A 25,275-nucleotide genomic window follows, 5' to 3' on the forward strand; every position below is an offset into this window, starting at 1 on the left:
ACTAAGTATGCATTAATTTATGAAATTAAAAAGTAAAAATTATGAACTTTTAATTTTGTTTCGCTTCAGTGCGAATAGTAGATAAAATTATAAACAGCAAAGCCTAGAGTTAATATTCTTAAGAAAGTTCAATACTTCAATTAATACGATGTGCCTTTATAGATACACACTCTTAATAAGTATAACATAAATGATAAAATAAATAACCTGTATATTATGTATTTGTATATTTTTAAAACATAATTTCTAAATAACTTTAAAAAATGTCTTCTTGTTATTCTAATGTATTATTAAATTATACATCAGCAGATATTAATATGTATGTTTTTAGTTACCAATTTGAGATGAACCGTAATATGTATATAAATGTAATTGTTGTTTTTATACCATATATAGGTCAGTGATCTCAAACGTACGGCCCGTGGGCCACATGTTGCAAGCAATAAAAATACATTTTGAACGAAAATATACCAAAAAAATTGTAAAAAAGTTAAATTTTAATCCTAATTTGTTTAAAGTTAATATTCATCAATCTTTTTCAATGATAATTTTTAGTAATTATAAGTAAAATAAACAACTAATTTATTTATATTTTTATGAATAATTTTTGTAATAGTAATTATAATAAAAATAATTTCATAATACATTAAGTCATTTAGATAAATGGATTTTGCATGTATCTTTGCCTTCATTTTGTCTTCAGTTTTTAATGTATAAGTAAAATAGAGGATAATTAAATTTGGCCCACGAACGTTTTTTGAAAAAATGTGTGGCCAGTAGATAATTTGAGTTTGAGGTCATCAATGATCTATAGGTATTCGTAAGACGGGTAGAACACGATTGAGAACGGTCCTTATCGGCCGTACCTTTTTAATAGCACGATTAAGAACGTCCTTACCTGCTAACTTTTATGCAACGTTGCCAAATTAATTAAAAATAAAAATAATAAAAATACAATATACAATATATATAAGATATAAATCACTATATTTTGGTTACAGAATGTTTAGTTCTGGACGTACTAATTGGTTACTAATTCAGTATATGAGACCTAGCTGTTGTTATCGACGATAACTTTTACCTATATATATATATGTATGGTATATAGGTATCTACAACGGCAATAGTTTGAGGATAAAAGCCTAGCAATGATAATTTAATATTAACCGTCGACAGTGTGCCAAATGTCTCTTGTTAATCGCATGAATTGTACATTTTATAAAAAAATTATGAAAAATGCCCAAAAAATGCATTTTAAAAAAAAAAAATCAGATAACACATTTTATACTTACAAAACAACTTTTCAAAACACCAAAAACAGATGCCTTTGCATCAAAATCCCAGCCCTAAAAATTATTACTAAAAGTTAAGATAAAAGGCAACGTCGATAGAAATATCGTTCTCAATCGTTTGATTTTAAGGTACAAAATATTGTTTTTTTGATCTGCCGACATCGTTCTCAATCGTGTTGCTAAAAAGGTAGAACGTTCTCCATCGTACAACACCGACGTAAGACACCATCATACAACATGAAGTGAAGACTGATATCTCCCAAAATGAATATATTATTTTGATTTTGAATTTTTATATTGTATTTTCTTTAACTATTCAAATATGCACTAAAAATTGTGAAATTAAGAAAAAATAATATGCCTTTAAAACTAAATAAATACCAGAAATATTAAAAATTTTGCACTATACTTATAAACCTTTAAAATTTGTTTCGCTATGTCTTGAAACTAATTTATAGCTTATTAGGAAGTAATAAGTTATTACTTATCAATAAATCTATTAACTCACAAGCAGTCACGCCCTAAATTCAGTGCCGTAACAACTAAATTTTGCTTCCAAAAACTTGGAGAAATTGGGTACAAAATACAATCAATTTTTTAAAAATGTAAATTATTATAATAATGCAAATTTGATGTATATGACTGAATATCAAGCTTTTTCATACACTTGTAAAAAATATTAAGCTTAGAGAAAAATGAACTATTTAGAGTAACAACAAGATGATAATTCTGTTCAATGCAGTAGCTCGACGTAATTTTTGGACCATTACTACTAACCAAAAAGTGATTAGATCCATAAAAAAACAAATCTATACATTTCCAGAAACTAAAATGAATAATTTTTGTGTAAAATAATAAAATTAACCCATGTCCCTAACGTTACGATATAATAACGTTACGATGGACTTAAAAAATATTAAATTGGTACATATTAAATACGCGAAATAACCTATATACTGTACTCCACTCATCTATCTAAATGGCCACACTAATAAAAAAAATTTCCATTTAAGATATTATTTAAAAATATAAATTATAGGTAAGTTATCTTTTAAAATATAGTAACTAATAATAAAAAACATTAACATATTTCCTATTCAAATCGTCGCACCATCATTATCGACGTTTCGGCCGGATAAAAATAATATGAATATTACATACGCATAAATTATAAATACATGTTTATTACATAAATGTTTATATTTATTCCTATGCAGTACATAGGTAGCAAAATCACTTCAAGACTGCGAGACCGTATCATATATATTATAATTTTTGTTAAATTTGAACATATTATAGTAATGTGGTATTGACTACGGACACATATATAAAACTATAAACGAATTATTCCTGAAGTGCAAGGACTCCCTGCATGGCTGTATATTACCATAGATAGTTGTATTTATAAAGTATTATTAGTTTTCTACTTTTGCATACAAATTTTACAATTATTAGATATTTTAATTTTTCTTGAATCAACTGTATTCAACATTAATATTTTAGGTATTGAAAAGTAAAAAGTAGCCTGTGACTACATAGGCGAGGGGGAGGAAGGGCTGAGGGCACTGTAGCTCCCGAAAATGTTAACACTATCTTAAACTTTGTTCAATGACTCCTAATGCAATGTAAACAATAATACACTAGTATATTATTTTTAATACAGCCAGTTTGGTGATTTTGACCAAATATAACATAAAGGTCTAAAATTATAAGATACAAATACAATATTATAATAACTATTTAATTTTATTTATTATCAATTTCATACTTTTACAAACAAAAAAATGTGTTTTTAAAGAACGTACAAATATTGATTATTGATATTGAATATTATCTTCGTATTCAGTCATCCTCTGTTAAGTCTATATAAGTCGTGGGTGGTGGCGTATCGGCTTTCCTTTCCTTCACTTGATTTTGATTTAACTTCTCCTCAGGTTGTGCCAAGCTCCACACCCTACATATTCTTGGCAGATTCGTAGTTTCGACTTGATCCAGAACTCCACCTGTATGTTCCGCATTTAAGTCCAACTGATCTTGATTGGAGGAAGACATTTTTAGAAGATTGTCTTGTAAGCTCTAAGAACATATAAAAAATACAACGATTTTAATATTATATTACCTATACATATTTACATTTAATGTCTGGTAGCTACTATTTATATAAATATTTTGTAAAATGTCAACTGTTATACTCATACAAGTTAGTTTCATAACTAGGTTAATAATTTAACTAATTAATAGTTAAATATTACAACAATTGAACAATTTCAATTTTGTCAAAATCTACAGCATCTATCAAATAGTTCTCATTTTCCATAATTTTTTATGGTTTTCCAATTATTTTGAAAAATACTGGGAATTTCAACCACCTATAAAAGTAAGTACCAACTATATAGGTTTTATACTTTTATATAAAAATATTATGATTATTAGTTATTATTTTCAACAACTACATCAATTAATATAAAGAAGGTTGAAGTTTTTATAAATATATTATACAACATTAACCGTTGTAATTTTAAAAACGCAAAATGCAAATTTCTTATTTTTACGTCTTCCCAGGAATTGCGCCTATAGGCGCATATGCACCTTTCACCCAATCTCGCTTCAGCCCTGCCTAAATGTATAATGTATATTATAATAATATTTTATACTCATAAGTTAAAAACTACAAACTTATGATACATCGTAAAATTTAAAAACGTTGATATTGAATTATAATAATAATAATGTATAATGTTTTTTTGTTTTATATATTATGATAATTTTGATTTCAAAGACATACATAAAATAAATCTATTCTGTAACACATTTTGACGATCAAATATGACGTTAAAAACGATTTCGTGTTTAATAATTATATACGAAGAATCGCTTATCTAGAAAGCCAAGTCCAATATTTTAATCGAAATGATATCTTACCCATAAATACTGTTCAAACTATAACTAAACATTAATTATTTATTAGTTATAGATAATCAGTAACAGCTTTCTTTATTCCATCTCTTCTCTTTAATTAATATTTTAAGTTTATATCATAGTTTTTTTTTTATAATTACACCGAAAACAGAGATTATATGAACTATTATTTTTTATAAACTATTAATTATAATATTAAACACAAATAATTTGTTAGTAGTTAAACATCAATTTTAAATAATATTAAACTAGACTTTTACGTCACTCCTGTTACAATTCAATAATATTAAGTTATGAAGTGTTATTGAAAATACTTTTACAGAACACTCACGTTTTTTTAAAAAGATTTTGTAAACACACTGCAGTTAACAATTTTTATTGATAAATATATAATAAAGAATTACTACTTTGTTTTATTATTTTAAATTTAAATCTTTGTGTTAAACACAACTGTTAACCAAACAATTTTTAATCTATAAACTTTTGATATTTTTTTGTAGTGTCAGTGTTTGAAACTAATTTCTAGCTCATTAACTATTAAGCAATACATCTCAGTTACAAAAAACATGCAAATGCGACAACTTCCAAACCGTACTTATAAGTATACTTTTTATCATTCAATATAGTATACAACTATTATAAACATATATTTTTTTAATCGTGTGTTAAAAAGTGGAATTTTTTTTATAAATAATTTTCCCATAAAACAAACACATTAGCCGTCAGTCATTACTCATCAGAAATAGTCGCATATAATTGGTTCTAGGTTACTTTGTATACGGGCGGTTAAAAATCTAGATTGTAGAACGCGGAAAATGTATACGGTCGGTTAAGAAGTCATGACCAATAATATTAAAAATGTTACTTAATTTAAGTACCGTTTGGTATTATAATTATAATTCATAAATATATTATAGCACCAATTAATGTTTGGTTGTTACTCAACCTGTACATTTAAAAAAAAAACTGAATATTTTGACATATTAAACATATTACTCATTTTCAAAGTATTTTCCTATGTAGGAAAAACTTATGTAGAACATTATATTCAATTTTCGGCTGTCATAATATAGTACATTCGCTTTAATGGTAAATTTATTTATTTATAAATATAGTAACACCCGTGAGGGCAGAGAGTACTGTATAAATATATGGGTAAAATAAGTTTTAAAAAACATTCAAGTCACAACCATTATCATAGAAAAATCAAAATCAAATAGATGTTTGTTACTCTAATGTAAAATTCTATTGATGGGATAATGAAAAACAAAATTACGAATGCTTGTTGCAATACAAAATATAGGCTATAATATGTCTAGTATCGACTGGGGGGGGGGGCCCTAAGGTCAATAGCACTCTAGAGCCCTGGACAGTTTACACAACTACAGATCCATTCTTAGTTTATAATGTTTGTACCACAATAAAAATACTTCATCGAACTACATGTAAAAAACGACTGAGTAAAAAAAAAACAGATCTAATAATAAATATATATAAAATAAATATAAAATTAAAAAATTAAATTAAAATAATTTAATAACTATAAATATGTGATATCATAAATAAATGCCAAGTAAAATATACTTATTTTGTTTCAATAATTTATTTACTTGGCGAAAAATTATATACCGCGGCACACGAAATAACGCGAATAAAATAAACAAAAGGCATTAAAAGTTCATTATAATTTAAAATATTTTAATAGACATTTCTACTCAAAATAATTTCCCAGCAAATACATAAATTGAAACAAAATAAGTGTAATTTAATTCAATTAACTTAGAATTTATTTATGATGTCACATCTTTATAGTGCATAAAGATCTGTTTTTTTTTTACTTAGACGTTTTTTTACACATAATTCGATGAATTGTTTTTGTAGTGATATCACCAATTTTTTACACCAATAATTTTTGTTCTAATTTTTCCTTCCTAATATTACTATAGAAACGTCTTTACCGCTACGAGGCCATATGTCTTTCTTACTACTGAGGTCAAATTACATCGAAACTAAAGATTTGATTTTTTTTTTCTTAACTACTTAAATTCAATTTACTTAGCATTTATTTACTTACGGTCTTTTTGGGGATTTTATATTTTTGATTCAGTTGGTACTTTTTTCTATTTTTCATTCTTTGTTTGTAAACTTTAGTTGGCAATGTTGGCATATTTTGTTATTTCGAACACGGTAATAAGTAATAATACACTGTCTAGTACACAATACACTAATTTATATATTATAGTTTATAAAATACAATTTAATTTAATAAGCGATAGTCGATAACGAAATGAAACGAATAATAAATACGTAAATGTGAGATAGTAATAATTTTGTAATGCGAACCCGAAATGGAGTAGGGGAACCGGTCAATACGACAACCCGTGATTCCAGATTTCATTATAATTTCTGATTAAAAAGTTTGCACTTTTCCTTTAATAACTTAATTTCTAACCTTACGATTTTGATGATTTTTGCAAAAAGATCATCTGTTCAATTTGTCTAATTTTTCCAATTTATTAGATATTAATTGATTCAGTAGATAATTAGTAAGGTGAATTATACAATTTTAAAAAATACGTGTGGGTCATATCTGAGTTATAAAATTATAAAAACTTCCACTCTTGTTACATTTATGGCTTTTTCGTTTGCCTAAACATTGTTGCTCATTAAAAAAGTGGTAATTAATCAGTGTTCAATATACTTATGGTTAGGATTTTCTCACACCGCTATGTAGCCTACAGCTTACCTCCAGTTGTACGCGTACCACATTTTGAGAAGCACTGGTTTATACCAAGTGCATACATTTATACTTATCATATGTTTATAATAAAGTAGTTAAATAGTTATTACGTTACTACTTACTAGATATAAAGTGCGTACAAGACAGTACAATTACTTTATTTCCATACATTTGAATATTTCATGTGTTTATTCAAGACGATATTACAATAGTCGATATAGTTTCAAATTTAATTTAAACATTCGTTTTTGTTGTTCATTTAATTAAATTTACGTTTTATTTTTGCGGGAGGAAGGTGAAATGACACGTTTGGTCCTTACGTTTTCTGAGGTGCGCAACTGCTACCACTGCGACCGCTGCCACCCCTCCCCCCCAATGCTGAAACCTCTAAGCGCTAAAAGGTTTTAGATTTTCATTTAAACACGCTCAGAGACATTCTACCCACAAAAATATGTACCCAAAAAGCTACAAAAAAAAAATACTATCATAAAAAATGGAAATATAACGTACTTGTAACGATAGGTATACACAATAACAATGTAACCATAGATAAGTATAATATATGAATGTAACTAAAGAAGTAAAGAATGACAATTATACCGATAAGCGATGAAACGTCGATATTTCAGACATAGCAGTAATTGTGATGGCAAGCGGAAGGGTGACGGGCCGACGCTGTGTGGAGTGTGGACACACTGTCACCGCGACGCCGCCGCCGCCGCGGTTAAGAGTCCAAGGCTACTTGACGCGCGTGCGGAAAACTCTCCTTCGTCGGCGATGACGACGGCGGGGCGCGGTGGGACGGCCGAACGCGGAATAACATTATCAATATTAACCTAATGGTTACCTTTCTTTTCAGTGTCATCGTCGTACAATAATTACGGGAAGTCACAATTTATAATACATAGCGATCTGAAATTACTCCTCCCACCAGCTATATTCTATGACGCAGTTAAAATGGTATTTTATCAAGCCGCCGAGAGTCACGACAATCGTCGTAATGATATTCTTTTGGACAACACCTCATATACAGTCACACAAATATTATAGCGAGTATTTTTATTCCTTTCGTTTTCCAAAAAATATTGCACCGAGAAATATTATATATATAGGTCGTACGAGATCACTTTCATAATGTGTAGTAGCGACGACTAAACCGGTATGCCATAATCGTTATACGGCACGTACTTTTGTTGTTGTTACAAACTAGTTTTTACTCTCTCTGTTTGTGGGAGACGACGACTGGTACGATGCGTCGATGCCTTGACCGCCGCGACGCATTTGAAAGAAAGTAAACAACCTTGAGATTTTATTCGTCGAAAACATTTCATTATACAGTATAATAATAAATTATAATAATATTATTTCAAGTATTTATCCGTAGTCCATACGAATGAAACCGTATTTTCATCACCTCAAATGTGGATGTCCCCGTGGTGTTCTACCTCGAAATAATAATTTAGAAAAGACAATTCGAATATAAAAATAATAAAACCACATAGCTATTTCATATACTCGTATAATTGTGTCATTTAACGGTTGTATATTTTATCATCATCTGGATCGCATTATTATTTAATATCTATTACTGAACTACTATAATTATTATAATATAATAAATTATCTTAATCTAATCTTTTTGTACATTTTTGTAAATAATTTCATGATATCACAAGTTAAGATGTCAAAAATACTATAACATATGTATAAGACTATTGTCAGGAAAACATTGAAATAAGCAGATAGATACCACTATAGTACTTAGTGGTACAGAATCGTTTAAAGCATTCTACATAGGTTAAATACTGTCATTTAATGTTAACCGATTTATTGTCGATTAACTAAGTAGGTTGAACTTAAACAACCGATCTCGAACAATATTGTAATACTGACTTAAGCAGATTGCAAATGGACAATGACTTCAACCAATGTCCAATATGTACCAATATTTCAATAAATCATACCGAATGATTGACCTGACAACACGATAAGACTTCCGAAAACTGATTAGAATTCGTTAAAATATGTCTACTCTAGATGGTTTAGGCAATAAGGCCACATTTTTAAAATGTTGTTCATAATCTCCTATAAATGTTGTATAAATGCTTGAAATTTATGAAATTTTATAAACCTTGATAATTTGAAATTCAAATTAAACAACCTAAAATGTGGCCTCAAATGTTAAGTAGACATATTTATAAATTAAAATCAGTTTTTGGAAGTCTTACCGTATTAACAGGTCCATCGGTAGAATATAATATACAAACGAACAAATTAAATCGTTTATAGTTCACGCATGCAACGCCGAGGCGGTGACTTGTTTGTGCATGAGTTCCCGATATTTCCTTTACACATAGTCACACACACTAATGATCATTTACTACGCACACATTTACAAGACCAGCATGCACACAATTTGAAAATTACCTAATTTCAAGTTTCTTAAAAACTGTAAATTTGCAAACGCGTGCTGTTTTTCCTGTTTTGTACAATTATAACAATAGCCCAGCCCGTATTGCTCAAAACATAACGCTTTAAAAAAAGTACTAAATGCGCATTCATCTATCTATGTGTTATTTAAAAGTAAAAATATCATGCTCCTATTTGTTTATTCGTATATAATTATATCTATTTGCAAGTTGCAAGTAGCAAGTAGCAACTATAATATTATTATGTTTATTTAGTTATAATTATCAATACTACGTGAGCACTCGGTCGAGGCCGCCACCGCCACCACCACCGCCGCCACCGCCGCCGCCGCCAGCAAAGGCGGCTGCTATAGCCTACGCTCTACATGCTATAACGATATTATCCAACATTATCTACGCATGCGCAGCGCCTTGTGGCGTCCCCCGGTTGTTAACGTGACGCCGAAAACACCACCGGAGAACAATAATCCATACTGCAGTGGTTTCCAAACTGTTCACCGCGGTTCCAGATGGTTCGGCCGAGTATGTGTGCGTTGCGCGCATGTGGCAAAATACAAGCTACTCGTACCGTCGTAATTTGTAATAATTTTGTTTTTTGCCGCATTCCAAATCAGCTAGGACACGGTGTGAGGGTGCCACTAGCACTTTCCCAGGACCGTCTCCTAAGAAGTTATTTACAATACTTATTGAAATAATTTTTTTTTGAATTTTTTTTAATAATTTCAAATTGAATCTCATAAAAATGCGAGTTACTATTTAGTATTTTCACTGCAACTAAAACCAAATAAGGCAACCATCTCAATACGCAGAGCCTGACCTCTAACTTAATTTTCAATAATAAAACCTGACATTTCCAAACTTATCAAATATTAGCAGCCATTTACATCTCATTGGTTACAATGTAACAATATTCACGTTTTAAATAATTAATATAATGTTAATTAGTATAATGCTGTATAGTATTCTTATTTTCTTAAAAATTAAAAAAATTAATTATCAATGAGAACAAATTAGTGTTGATTCAATATCTATGTTTCTCGTGGTATTTACAGTAGGGCACTGTGGCTGAATTTGGTTTAAAAAAAGGGCACCTCCGGAAAAAAAGCTTGGAGCTTCTGAATTCTATTTATAATCAATAGTACCTATAATTTACTTTTTTTACGTTGAAGGCCATGGTGTGGTATAAGTACGGAAAAGAGAAAAATTAATATTTTTTTCCTAAATATGTTAGAAGAGTATTTAATAATATTTTACATTTTGTAATATTGTTAATAATACTGTTAATTGTTAAAATATGTAAATTACTTTTTTTGTACATCATTATTGTTGTAAGATGGGTATTATATTACATTATAGTATGTATTGATATTTTGAACGGTTCAATTTTTAATCGTAAGTGGTACGCGTGTCTGTATACTAATATGGAAGGAGCATCCGGACATGGCATGGGTGGGTAGGCGTGCGGACTGACGGGTAGGCTGGCGGGTAGGCTGGCGGGCGGGCAGGCGGGCGATTAGGTCGGCGCGGGTCTCGTGAAAGGTCACAGTACTAACATAGTATACAGATATAATAACAATTATTCAAAATCGAAAAATCGAAAAATTCTAGTGCGCATGTGAAGTGAAAGACTACAATATACACACAAAGATCAGAACCCTAGGTATTCACGCCAGGCAGCTGCAACAGCGGTCATGCGCCGTACACACGAGTGGTACATCAAACAACGTTTAAGAACCTTTGCTCTTTATAGCATCGTAAACATCCTAAACCGGCCTATGTTTTTGTACACATTGGTGAGGTATTTATTTCCACTGATTAAAAATATATAATACACACACTGATGAATGTAATATGATATTATTTTCATACAAAAATTATGTCTAAAGCGAATACAAGACATTGGCAATGCTGTGTAGAATTACTACGAGAAAAACGAAATTTTTAACCTCTACACTGACGATCGTACGATCTACGGCTTTATCGTTTGAATTCAAAAGTGTCTTTCATATATGTCAAACCATAAAAAACTATTAAACAAATAATAATTAATACCTATTAGTTATTTCTTCTGTATTCCTTTTATTAGAATTTACAAACAAAAATATAACTAACTATTATTGGTATACTTATAGTAAAAGACACAAATATATTGGAAGCTTTAGGGGCCAAGCCACCAAACATTTTCTAATTTTTTTTAAGCTCAGTCAATATTATTACAGTAGGGCTTCGTTACTCCCCCCCCCAACCCTCAAACACTATTTTCGCCAATGCAACGCATAGCCTACGCCTCGCGCCTATAGTATATTGTAGTATGAGGCATGCGCCATGAAGTAATAATTCATATTATTTTAAATGATCAAATTTATTGAACGTGGTCAATGTATAATTTATTATACCGACTAATCGGTTCTTATCTAGTTTTCTGAGTATTCAATATTAATGCTTGTAACCGCATTTACTAAACAGAGTAAATTATTATCATTTATATTATGTACAGGCATTATACTAGTATTATAAAATATATACAAAGTGATTCACCAAACATTTTAACTCCTTTTTTCCTTTAATGATGGATTTATTCAAATTCTGATTTTTATAATTTTTAAATATACTAAAGACCACATTTTAAAAAGCTTAGATTTTTTGTTCAGCTTAACCTGAGTCTTGTAGAGATATAACATTTTATTTTTTCTAATGAGAACAAGTATTTTTGCTGTTAATTATCTAGTGGATTTTATTTTAAAATTAGAAAGAGTTAATTTTCTTTTAATAAATTGCTATTTTACCGAACTATATTTTTTGCGTATAATCTCATGAGTTATATATCTACCCAATTTAATCGTTAGACACATTTAAAGAGTTCGACTATTATTTTATTGAAGAAAAATATTATCGCGTGTAGTCACTTTTGAAATAATTTTTTTATGGTCTACAATTCTACATATAATGCATATAATAATAATAATATGCACTAACGTGTTACACCTAATGTCTAAATAACAATACTATGCTTTAATTATCTTTGTCTATAAAATGTTTAATTATTATAATTTTCTTCGACCAATTCCAATGTCGAATAATTTAATTACTATATATGAGCGCTTTAATATAACAATAATATAATAGTATGTTTGAACTTTGGACGACAAATTCAATTGATAAGGCATAATGAGAAATGTTTACAAATAAGCGTAAAAGCAATAAAATAATTAATTCATTAAAGTTGCTTTACATTGTTTACCAATGATATTTTGTAAATATTTTTAAACGTTTATGATAATAATTTTATTGTTTCGACTCCAAAAATTACTGACCGTCCATAACTAGTTATGCAGTTTAATCTTTAATATACCTACGCATAAGACGATAAGCTTTCAACACTTTAACATAATAATATATTCGAAGTTTACGTATTTTCATATATATAGATAAATAAAATAATGTTGGTTTTTTTCATTTTAAAATCGTTTTTGTTTTACATATTTTGGTTGTAGTTCTATATTATATAATACTTAGATACCAAAAATTGATAGCATGCCTACTATATAGAATGATTCATCAAGCATGCTCATATGCCATATTACGACTTTTATAATTTATAATTGTTACAGTAATCATAGTCATATTACCTACGACTTATTTTATTATGAGTTATGACTGCTATAACAGAGCTTGCCTGTCAACGTGTTAACTAGAAAATGGAGGTAATAACATTTTAAAAACAAAAGTTTGTATCTCCACATAATACTCCTACGTAGTACAGAAAATCTCTTCAATTTTACAATATGATCCTTAAGTATATTTACAAATTCCAAAAATCAGATTTTAAATAACTGCTTTATTTAAGAAAAAAAGAGTGGTGACATTCTTGGCGAATCACTCAGTATATTATAGTTTATAACTTTCACCATTTTGGTTATGACGACAATACATGATATATTAAACTATAGATAGTTACCTACTGTTATTAAATTGCCATTTTTCCAAACTATAACTATTGTATATAATTATGCATAATTACATTAATTACATACCCAATTAGCCAGTTAGCCACATTTAAAGTTTATTTCTTTAAAGAAAAATATTTTCGTATGATCACATTTGAACTAATTATCATAGTAACTTTTATTTTCTATGACGTGTACATAACATAAACAGATGTGTACCTTTGCAAATTTCCCAATAATAATCCTACTATTGTCTCGGACCAAATTTCGGAATATTTGTTCATTTTTTTCAACCGATTGCACCATCATAATTTATTCAAAATATATAATGAGTTATTACTACCTTAGTACCTTAGGTACCTGATTTGTACCTATTATGAGCATTAGTGCATTACGATATAATATAAGAATATGATACGCTTTGAGCTTTAAAAGACAAATTAAATTAATAATAGGTATACCAAAAAATTTACAGATAAGAATAAAACCGATAAAATAATATAATATATTTTTCTCTATACGTTATTAATCAATCGGCTTTCATTTTCCATTTTATTTTTAATTAACATAGTGTTGATTACAATGTACGAAGTATTATTTAAGGATATCTATACGGTAGCTAAAGGTAAAGCTTATAAGGTATTAATAACAAATAATTGCAATAAATTAAGCTGAACACACGAATTGCGTCCCAGTTTTTTCTTAACATAAAAGTAACAAGAATAGCAACTCAATTGTTGAACATAATATTTTTAGTGGTTCCCAAATTGATTTCGGATACTGAACGGAACGAGGAGATGCGAATGTATTGATTTTACGATAGTGTTAGTTTTTATTTTTTATTTCTATCTGTCATAGCTGTTATCTGTTATGTATAATATGACGTAGCATTAGCATTGTAACTAATTCAACTGATTCTTAAGTTTTTGATCCAACAGAGTATACTTTTGGGTAGTCATTGTAGTGTACCAGTAGGCATTTTAAGTAGTTGTATTCTAAAACTAATAAAAATGCATACAACAAAAATATTAAAATATTTGGTACATCGATATTCAAAAAAATCTATATTGATGTCAATTGTAGTTATAGCCGTACTGAAAATTACCTCGCAATATCTAAAATATCAATGAGAATATTGTATTTATTCAAAAATAATCTTTTCTGGTATTAGTTGTAAGTTATAAGAAGTAAGTAATAGTCTTATTGAACAACACCTAAAAATCTCATTTCTCCCAGAAGCCCGGATAGCTCAGTCGGCAGAGCATTAGGCTTTTAACCTAAGGGTCCAGGGTTCGAGTCCCTGTCCGGGCGAATTTTTTTTATTTTTTATTTTTGCTATACATTTTTACTTTTTGTGATAATACTTAGCATAACTAGACAATCATTTTAAATAAAATATAAAAGACATTTCATGTAAACATATTAAACATTATATTTTGTATTGTTATTATAGTGGAGAGTTACATAACGGACCATACCCATAAGTAAGTATTTTATATTATGTAATATGTTTACACCGTGCAGTGTCAAACGTCAGTAATTATTTTATACATTTTGATTGACTGTTCCTCAGATAAGTAATTTTATGCAAGTATATAACTTACATGGTATTATGTAGTGCCTATTATTAAAGTACCTACTTTTAATTTTAAAACGGGGGGCGAGTGGGTTACGGCATAACGCTCCGCAGTAAATTATTAGGGGTCACCTGGGTCACTGTAATCAATGTGTTAAATTTTAATTCAATGATTCAAATTCATGTTTACACCACAGTGTTAGTAATTATTTCATAAATTGTAGTTGACTGTTCCTTATTAGAATGTAGATAACTGCTAACCATATTATGCAAATATATGACTTGTATGATATTATGAAGGCAATATTTATATTAGTGAATTTTTAATTTTTAAGATTAATACTTTAATTTTAAATTATTTGTCAAATTTAATACATATGTGTAATATTTCATGCCAAGTGTCATATGCATAAATAAATGCACAATTCGTCAAACTTAAATTCTTTTATTAGTCCATAATACTTTGGTGAAAAATTAACAGAAATATTTGCATCCCGGACATTCATTCAAAATAGTACGTTTACCTTCGCAATTCCTTTACACTCAAAATAAGTTGAAAGTTAGGCCTTTAGGCAGATTTATTCGTAATTTATTGGAAAATGAGCTCCTAAATGGTTAGTGGTAACGTTCTAGATTTTCCAGGACGAATGACCACTGTATATATTATGCATAATATATATACTAAAAATGTACGACCAGTCGACCATCGTCAATACCATTTTAAAGTGTTGAATGTACAATAGTATTAAAATCTATAATTATTACTAATGAAAAACCAACATACCTAATTTTGTATTATGCATGCTACAAAAAATGTAAATATTCGGTTTACTATACAGTGGTTGAAAAAAATTAATATTTGTGATTGCCTGCCGCCGGAAACGTAAAAATGTTCATTATTATATTATTATAATTAGAAAATCGAACGGGTTGCTGGCGTAAAACTATTACAAGACTGTTGATAATAAATAACTGCTGTTCAATTTTTTAATACTTAAACGTTAATTTTCGGTCTTTCTATTAAGCCGTGTCCAATCGAACCCAATGTATAATTACTGGCTAATGGATTTTAGGTATGAGGGTATTTATGATTTCGTGTCACACATACCTATTTCTCTGGTTGTATTTATCAAGTATTATTAGTTTTCTACTTTTGCATACAAATTTTACAATTATTAGATATTTTAATTTTTCTTGGATCAACTGTATTCAACATTAATATTTTAGGTATTGAAAAGTAAAAAGTAGCCTGTGACTACATAGGCGAGGGGGAGGAAGGGCTGAGGGCACTGTAGCTCCCGAAAATGTTTACACTATCTTAAACTTTGTTCAATGACTCCTAATGCAATGTAAACAATAATACACTAGTATATTATTTTTAATACAGCCAGTTTGGTGATTTTGACCAAATATAACATAAAGGTCTAAAATTATAAGATACAAATACAATATTATAATAACTATTTAATTTTATTTATTATCAATTTCATACTTTTACAAACAAAAAAATGTGTTTTTAAAGAACGTACAAATATTGATTATTGATATTGAATATTATCTTCGTATTCAGTCATCCTCTGTTAAGTCTATATAAGTCGTGGGTGGTGGCGTATCGGCTTTCCTTTCCTTCACTTGATTTTGATTTAACTTCTCCTCAGGTTGTGCCAGGCTCCACACCCTACATATTCTTGGCAGATTCGTAGTTTCGACTTGATCCAGAACTCCATCTGTATGTTCCGCATTTAAGTCCAACTGATCTTGATTGGAGGAAGACATTTTTAGAAGATTGTCTTGTAAGCTCTAAGAACATATAAAAAATACAACGATTTTAATATTATATTACCTATACATATTTACATTTAATGTCTGGTAGCTACTATTTATATAAATATTTTGTAAAATGTCAACTGTTATACTCATACAAGTTAGTTTCATAACTAGGTTAATAATTTAACTAATTAATAGTTAAATATTACAACAATTGAACAATTTCAATTTTGTCAAAATCTACAGCATCTATCAAATAGTTCTCATTTTCCATAATTTTTTATGGTTTTCCAATTATTTTGAAAAATACTGGGAATTTCAACCACCTATAAAAGTAAGTACCAACTATATAGGTTTTATACTTTTATATAAAAATATTATGATTATTAGTTATTATTTTCAACAACTACATCAATTAATATAAAGAAGGTTGAAGTTTTTATAAATATATTATACAACATTAACCGTTGTAATTTTAAAAACGCAAAATGCAAATTTCTTATTTTTACGTCTTCCCAGGAATTGCGCCTATAGGCGCATATGCACCTTTCACCCAATCTCGCTTCAGCCCTGCCTAAATGTATAATGTATATTATAATAATATTTTATACTCATAAGTTAAAAACTACAAACTTATGATACATCGTAAAATTTAAAAACGTTGATATTGAATTATAATAATAATAATGTATAATGTTTTTTTGTTTTATATATTATGATAATTTTGATTTCAAAGACATACATAAAATAAATCTATTCTGTAACACATTTTGACGATCAAATATGACGTTAAAAACGATTTCGTATGAGGGTATTTACGATTTCGTTTCACACATAACTATTTTTCTGTATTGATAATCAATAGTATGCCAATATATAAGAAATGTACAAAATATAGTATTTTTGTTTAAATGCATTGTTTTAAATATATTGAATTGCATATTGACTATCCATTTCGAATTGCTAAGTTGCTAAGTACTTGATTGCTAAATTACATTTGGCCTATCGATGAGAGGACTAAATATATTTGTTCTACACAAAAAATATGAATAAAAAAATATTGCTGCATGTTTTCCTACGAACGGTTTAATGGCAGTCAGTAGGTAATATGCCTAATATTGTTTTTTTTCGATTGTGGTAATATTGTTGTTAATATAATCATGTTCAGTGAAATATATAAATAAAAATGATGATATTATGTACATAGCGGTTGTTATAATACACACGCCCTCATGTGCGTGAACAATTTTTGGTAACGCTACTCGGGTTTGTTAACTCGTCGATATTCATAATAATACCAGGTGTTAAAAACAAATAGTACCCATATAAGTAACGATAATTCACTTTTATTACTCATGTACAATATTAATAACAAATATTATATGAGTGATAATAGTTTATTTATTAATTCGTATAATAATAATAATAATAATACAAACAATAATAAAATTGAGATGGAAACTAAAGGTGACAAAATGTGTCGATCAACTGATGTCGAACAAGTGTAATGATGACTGTACTACATCCCATGTACTGGCCATTATTATTACTCTAATATAAATATTTAATACTATTATTTTTACATTTTAGTAATGAGATGTATTACATTATAATGATAACATTGTATAGAAGTAATAATAATGTTATAAAATGTTGTAAGAAGGCTCGCCAGCAGCAATACGCCGGTTCAGGGCTTTGAATCAGCTTTTACCCAAGTGGCCAAGTGTACATTACGATATACAGAATAGAATAGAGTTCAACGTGAATAATCGATGCCACATTTACTTGACATTATTTCATTATAAAGATTCAAGACCACGACGATAAAAATTTCTAAAAATGTGTGAAGAATTATGTCAAGATGAATAGATGTTATAATAGATGTTATAGATTTTATAAAAAAAAGTTAAAAATTGAATGTTTCTACAATTATACACAGCTCTTGATAAAATTGTCTATTTTGAATTTTCAAATTTAACCTTCAAATAATAACCTCCTTTTACTGTAAATTATTTAGTGGACATATTTTTTTTTAAATTCTTATACACCTAATTCAAAATAATAATAAGTAGTATCTTACTTAGCCCCTTAGATATTAAAATGTCCTTAAAAATGGTTTTACAAAACTATTAATTATACATAAAATTGGATCTAGTATTAATTATACTTGAGCTACTTTTACCAATATTTAATATTGATATTAATGACTACTGATATTTTCAAATCACTATAGCCCTCATATCTAATAAACCCATTAATATGGAAATTTTATCCTTAGAACACAAAGTTAAATAACTCAAAAACGACTCCAATGAATTTTGATTATGATACTTGAAATGTTCAGAAGAAATATCCACTGTATATTTTACAGTTGATAAGGCTTCTTTACATTTGAAAAACAGAAGTTTGTATCTCCACAGGACAATATTTAAGTACCTAGTACGGAAAATCTCAAGAATTTGTATATAATATAGTCTTAAAATATACATCAAAATTCCAAAAATCAGATTTTGAATAACTGCATTGTGAAGAAAGAAAGAGAGTGAGCATGCTTGGTGAATCACCCTGTATATATATACAAAAAATGTTTAAATATTGATTAGAACAAAATTTATTTTATTCGACAGGTCATTCTTTTTTAAATTGTATATTATAATAAATGTAATATAAAACATGGAAAGCTAATACGTTCAGCGTTGTGATCAAATATCTAAAAAATAAATATTAAGTCATTGTATGAACTGTATTTTTATGATTAACAATTCGATTGGAATTGACCTTTTATAAAAGGCATAGATAAACTATTCTCCTTGCATTATTAAACACGATATCACTTTTCACATAATTAATTAATTGTCTAAATATGTTATGAAATGAGATTTACTTTATATTTTATAATATTTGATTTTGTAACCAAAATTTTTTCAATAATACATTATACGATGCGATGTATAATTTAAAGGTATGTATATTGTATATATTTAAAGTATGCCTTAGTAATACGCAGGTATAAAATATTATTATAATAATTACGTGCATCATTAGCGGCGGTCCTAGGGCTTGATTTAGGGAGAGGACAGGAAAACCATAATTCGGTATGTACTGGCGTATTACACGAAAATATAAGATAATAAGAAATTAAAATTAAACGATAAACTGATATAGATAATATTATATTGTATACCCTAATAGTTATTATCGTGTGTCCACGAGAATGGGTTCACTCTATAACTCAGTACACTATTCGTATTTTAGAGTTTTGTCTGCGGAAGATTGATGATTCTACAGTCTAGTTTCATATTCCTAAAAATAATTTTAAAATATGTACCTGTGTACTATGTAATATGGGTAGTTTAAATTAGTCTACATTGCAATGTCTAACCTTACAATAAAAGCGTATATTATTATTATATTAAATTCAACTATTCTATACAATAGGCGAAGACCTGATTTTAATTAACACAATATATACTTGATAATATTTAATATTGTGTTGAACAATTATTTATAATTAATTTATATTTGATCGGAATAATATATTCCTTTGTACATGACGTTTAAATGTGTTCGTTGTAATTATTATAAAAATACGATAAGCGGAAAGAGGAGATGGAATATGGAAAGCCGTTATCGAAAATTGTCATTGTTTGTACTGTATATTAAGTATTTACAGAGACTAGTTATTTGATTAGAATTGATCTTAGGTTTTTAGATAAACGATTAAACGATTCTCCTTCTACAATAAAACTCGAAAATCACTTTTCACATAATATATTTAATCGAACAAAATATATGTTATAAAATAAGATGCATTTTATTTTAAATTTATTTATTTTTGAAACCAAAATGTTTTAAATAAGGTATTATAGGGTGGTTAATAATTCAACGTTTTTAAATTGCATGATGTTATAAACTCGTAGTTAATTTATAAATATTAATAGCTGTACAAGAATCAAAACTTAAAATAAAACCTTAGCATCAATATGCAAACTTCCAGGAGACCCTAGTTAAACTAACTATGTTTAAAAATATTATCAGCCCCCTCCATCAAAAAAAAATCCTGGCTACACACAGTTTTTTGATTAAAATTTAAAGGAGACTTTTAAGTTAGATTATCAATTTAAAATCAAAAGTTTTAAACGTTTTACTTTTAACAAAATTAAAATTTGTGTAGTCCAATTATAGTATTACAAAAAAATTATTAGTTTATCGTAAGGTACGCACACCAGTCCACATACAGCAAAACAATTAGGTACCCATGACACGCCCAGACTACAAACAGATTTTGACAACCTACATTTAATGTATAAAAATATAGTACATGTTTTAACAATTATTTATTAATGAAATGTAGGCACCTACACCTAACATAAGTAATTTTTTTCCGCTTTGAAACTAATGTACCTACGTACCTTTTTTGTACTGATTAGGATTTTACATATTATGTAATGTATTAAAATTTTTTCTTTTCTGTAGGCACTAATATACTATGTAATTTTTTTATCATGGTAGATATCGTGTATAGCCGACAACGCTATTCATTTAAAAAATAAATTAATATTAAATATAATATAATATATATATATATATTAATATTTTACTGTATGAACGACGCTGCCGATCGTCCAATACCCGTATGGCGTATATCAGGGGTGGCCAACTTTGATAGACCTGCGATCGACCTCCGAGTTTTTCTAGGTGGTCTCGATCGACCAAAAAAAAAAAAAAAAGGTTGCCAATAAACAAAAAATATATTATATGTGCAAGCGTGTTACACTTATTTTATTACTTTTAATTTACAATTTAAATTCGCAGTTTAACACTATAACACTACACGTATTTTAATATATTTGATTACAAATTATCAGTTTATACGAACGCGATAAAGGCCATTAATAGGAAGTAATGCGGGCTATCCATCCTAAAATACGATAGTTAATAGATATCAGTGTATAATCTTGTTTTTCATAGTTATTTATTGTCTTTTTCTAAATCTAATTTTTATATTCGTGGGATATACAAAGATACACAAATTGTTCAAAAATTTAAGAAAATGCGAAAGGGTGTCGCAATCGACTTGAATTCATCTCGCGATCGACTGGTTGGCCACCCCTGGCGTATATAACATCACAAAAACGCACCCGCACGCACGCACATGATTTCAGCACCACGCTTAAACATGCGTATTCGGAATATTATTTGGACGACCTGCCGTTCATCCAATACCCGCATAATATAACATCACAGCCTAAGCGCACCCGCACGCACACGATACGCACCTCGCTTATACACGCGTATTCGGAATATTGCTCGGACGACGCTGCCGGTAGTCCAAACATGTGCTCGAAAGTACATGCGTACCCATATTCTCCTGATATCCGAGAGAAATAAATTTAATGTTTGCACACGAAAAATTAATGTATTATTATTTATTTAATAAGTATTTTATTATTTAAAAATTTTTAATTTTTAATGAAACAAATTTTAAAAAAATGTAGAATTAAGAATGTACAATTAATATTCAACATTTAATTAATTTTATTAGTAGGTGTGACCGTCCCGTCGTCTAAACCACAAGCCACCACCGTATATAGGAACTTACCTACATTCGTCCTCTTTTAACTCCACTTACACTAATACTGTTGTACTACTTCCCACACTCATAAATAATAATGTGAAAATAAGATAAGTATAAAAAACGACTCATTTTCAATAGTTATAATAAAATTGAATGTTAAAGTTAAGAACCTGTATGATTATCTACACTTATAAAAGCTGGAAAATAATATAAGATGCAAAAATTAAATAGGTGTTAGGAGGGCTCTCGATGCCGATGAATCTTCAAGAATTTGATCAAGTACACCGAACAATATAATTTTATGTACCTAAGATATATATATAATGCAATATCTACAACTAATATTATCTAATTTTGTATATAAAATACCTTACCTGACTGTCAACTATGGATAATGATATTATTACAGTATTAAACGGCACAAAGTAATTAGATAAACAAAATACGAGAAAATAAAAATAAAAACACTGATTACTAGAGGCTTGTTAACAAAAATAACAAGTGTTCGTTTGCCGGTTGTATTTGTACTGGGTGGTGTTCAAACAACCAAGGGATGACTCGGGTCGGCTGACCAGAACTGTGGCATACCAAAGAGGCAGGTGGTTATAGCAAATAGTTTTTGCCCTTCGTGAATGTAGATTTCCCTTCTGACCTTTTTGTACCATCTCCTTTTCTGGTGGCATATATCATTGACACGGGTAGGACACCTTTTATACTGTTGCAGGTAGGTAAGTTACGGTTTATAAATTTGTGATAATAATATAATACGGATCGTTCCTTTTTGTCGACGATGGCAATGGTTTCATTGGAATGTGCGACGTCCACGTTTTCTTAGTCTGCTACCTTTTAGTTTATTTGTTAAAATGATATGTGAGCATTCACTGTGTGAAATAAGAAACTGTCTACCAACTGTATTCCTTAAAACCTTAAAAATATTGTTACTTTTGACTATATATAAACACGATATAATTAATTTTTCCTTATAATGATAGATTCTGATGTTTTAAGTACTGTTTCGATCTATACAGAAATTGAAAATATTGTGTATATTGGTATAAAACTCTTATAGAAGGATGGACAACATAAATTTGTTTTTTTGTTGATAAAACCTTTCCTTCAAACCTAGTATGACTATCAATTAGGTATTTTACGGGCTGATGTACGGTGGACGGGAGTAAATAGGAATTTTCGATATAATATAATAATGTAATTACGTCATCCTATATTTTAAAGGACCCTGAAAGGAAAAAATTTTAATTTATTTTATATTCAAAAAACATAGTACTCCGTGTTAAAAAAATAATGGTCCAACTAAAAATGTTTACGACTTTTCGTTGGCGATATACAGCCATTTGAAGTTGACGTGTGGCTTCATAGAATCTATTCACCTGGCGTTTATACATGTAAATATTACGTCTTCACCTTTATTTACCCATTATTATGAATGTAATATGCAATATACCGGGTTTGATCTAAGAGATATTTTTAATGACGTTCATAATTTTCTATTTAACTTTGTGTTATAATAATATATTATATTACAATATTACATAATTAATTATAAGTTATAACAATAATTATAGTGGCATAGTCACAAAATATGATACTGTTCAACAATCTATATGCACTCGCGGTTCGTTGGTAATATTGTGCATTTTTGACAATCACGCCAAATATTTATTTGAAGCAATGATCTACCTAAGCATTAGCTAAATTCATTAAGCTGGTTACACACTGAGCGATTTGTCCGCGCGCGGGCGCGGTTTTTATCCGCGGCGGTTTTCCGCTCAGGAATTGACATGAGCGGTCGCAGGCGGTTTTACATGTATGAATATGCCTATTAAATAACCCATGTTTAATTGTAAGCGGTTATCCGCCGACAAACCGCTCAGTGTGTAACCAGCTTTATGGTTAGTATTAAAAGAATCATAGTCATCGCAGAAATCTAATTTCTTTGGTTCAAATTGATATGGTGAGGTCATATTGGTAAGTTAACCACAATCGTAATTTATTTTTAAGTACACTCAAAGAAACATAGAACAATACTAAAATAATAAATACTAATCCAGCCCTAGATGAAAACGACAAAAACCCGTTTTATCAGTAAGAACTAAAAATAAAATAAATATTATGTAGCACGTAATTGTTTTTGTACACAAAAATATCAAACCCAAAATAATAATATGTACGACGCGCGATGTACGTACTTACGTGAAGCCATACTGTAGGTCTGTAGCCGTAGCGAGATTAGATTCTATGACGTCACGCGCTAACTTTAAATGACTATAACTCGCTAACGAAAAGTCGTAGACAAGTTTAGTTTGGACTTCTGTTTTTCTTTAATTATGAATTTTTTTTTTAAGAATTAGTTTTTTTTTCATTTCGTGGTCCTTTAATATTTACTTAAAATTTGAATACTAAGAATTAATAAAACAAACAATAATACTGGATTAAAAAATGTAAAAAGTTGTTTTCTAGTAAATTTGATGACGAAAATATCCTTTTAGAGACTTGATCGAATAAATAATAGTTAAGACAAGAGTTCTTACAAAATATTACACAAGAATACGATCATGATAACAATGAATGTAGTAGAAGGTATTGTTTAAAAACCGAAAATCGTTTGAATTTTATGAACTCTAGACTGCAAACAACCGTCGCGGGTGTTCCCAGTTTAGTGGAACAACCATGTTTGTCATTCGAAAAATATTTTATTGATTAATATAAGACGATTTTAAATCGTATACAAAAATAATATTATATGGTGTTTTATTTTAAGTTTTAAAAGAAAAATGCGTTTATTATCAGCAATTCCTCAATAAAATAAAATAATTAGTAGATTTTTAATTTAATAAATGTTATCAAAATTTGAACTTTAAATGCTTATAAGAAAAGCGATCGTACCTATGTATTTTTAATATTTTTCAACTGCTATTGTAACAATATACAGGAGCCTGGTATTAAATTGTCACGTTTTTGACCCAACGAATACAATTTGTACTGACGTTTATAGAATAAAAAACTAAA

At 28.7% G+C, this 25,275-nt stretch overlaps 1 protein-coding gene and 1 non-coding gene across 2 annotated transcripts; one reads left to right on the forward strand and one right to left on the reverse strand.

The window, feature by feature from the left end:
• Positions 1-3,131: 3,131 nt before the first annotated feature.
• LOC111036383 lies at positions 3,132-6,520 on the reverse strand. Its single transcript, XM_022318397.1, has 2 exons — positions 6,286-6,520; positions 3,132-3,368 (listed from the first exon to the last, which is right to left on the reverse strand). Exons 1-2 carry the CDS (start codon positions 6,376-6,378, stop codon positions 3,135-3,137), a joined length of 327 nt encoding a protein of 108 aa, XP_022174089.1. The 5' UTR covers positions 6,379-6,520; the 3' UTR covers positions 3,132-3,134.
• An 8,045-nt stretch (positions 6,521-14,565) lies between these two features.
• Positions 14,566-14,638, forward strand: Trnak-uuu. The gene has a single exon. It is a non-coding gene; the product is annotated as a tRNA-Lys (tRNA).
• The last annotated feature ends 10,637 nt before the right edge of the window (positions 14,639-25,275 follow it).

Source organism: Myzus persicae, unplaced genomic scaffold (assembly GCF_001856785.1).
Source record: "Myzus persicae strain clone G006 unplaced genomic scaffold, MPER_G0061.0, whole genome shotgun sequence".
NCBI lineage: Eukaryota > Metazoa > Arthropoda > Insecta > Hemiptera > Aphididae > Myzus > Myzus persicae.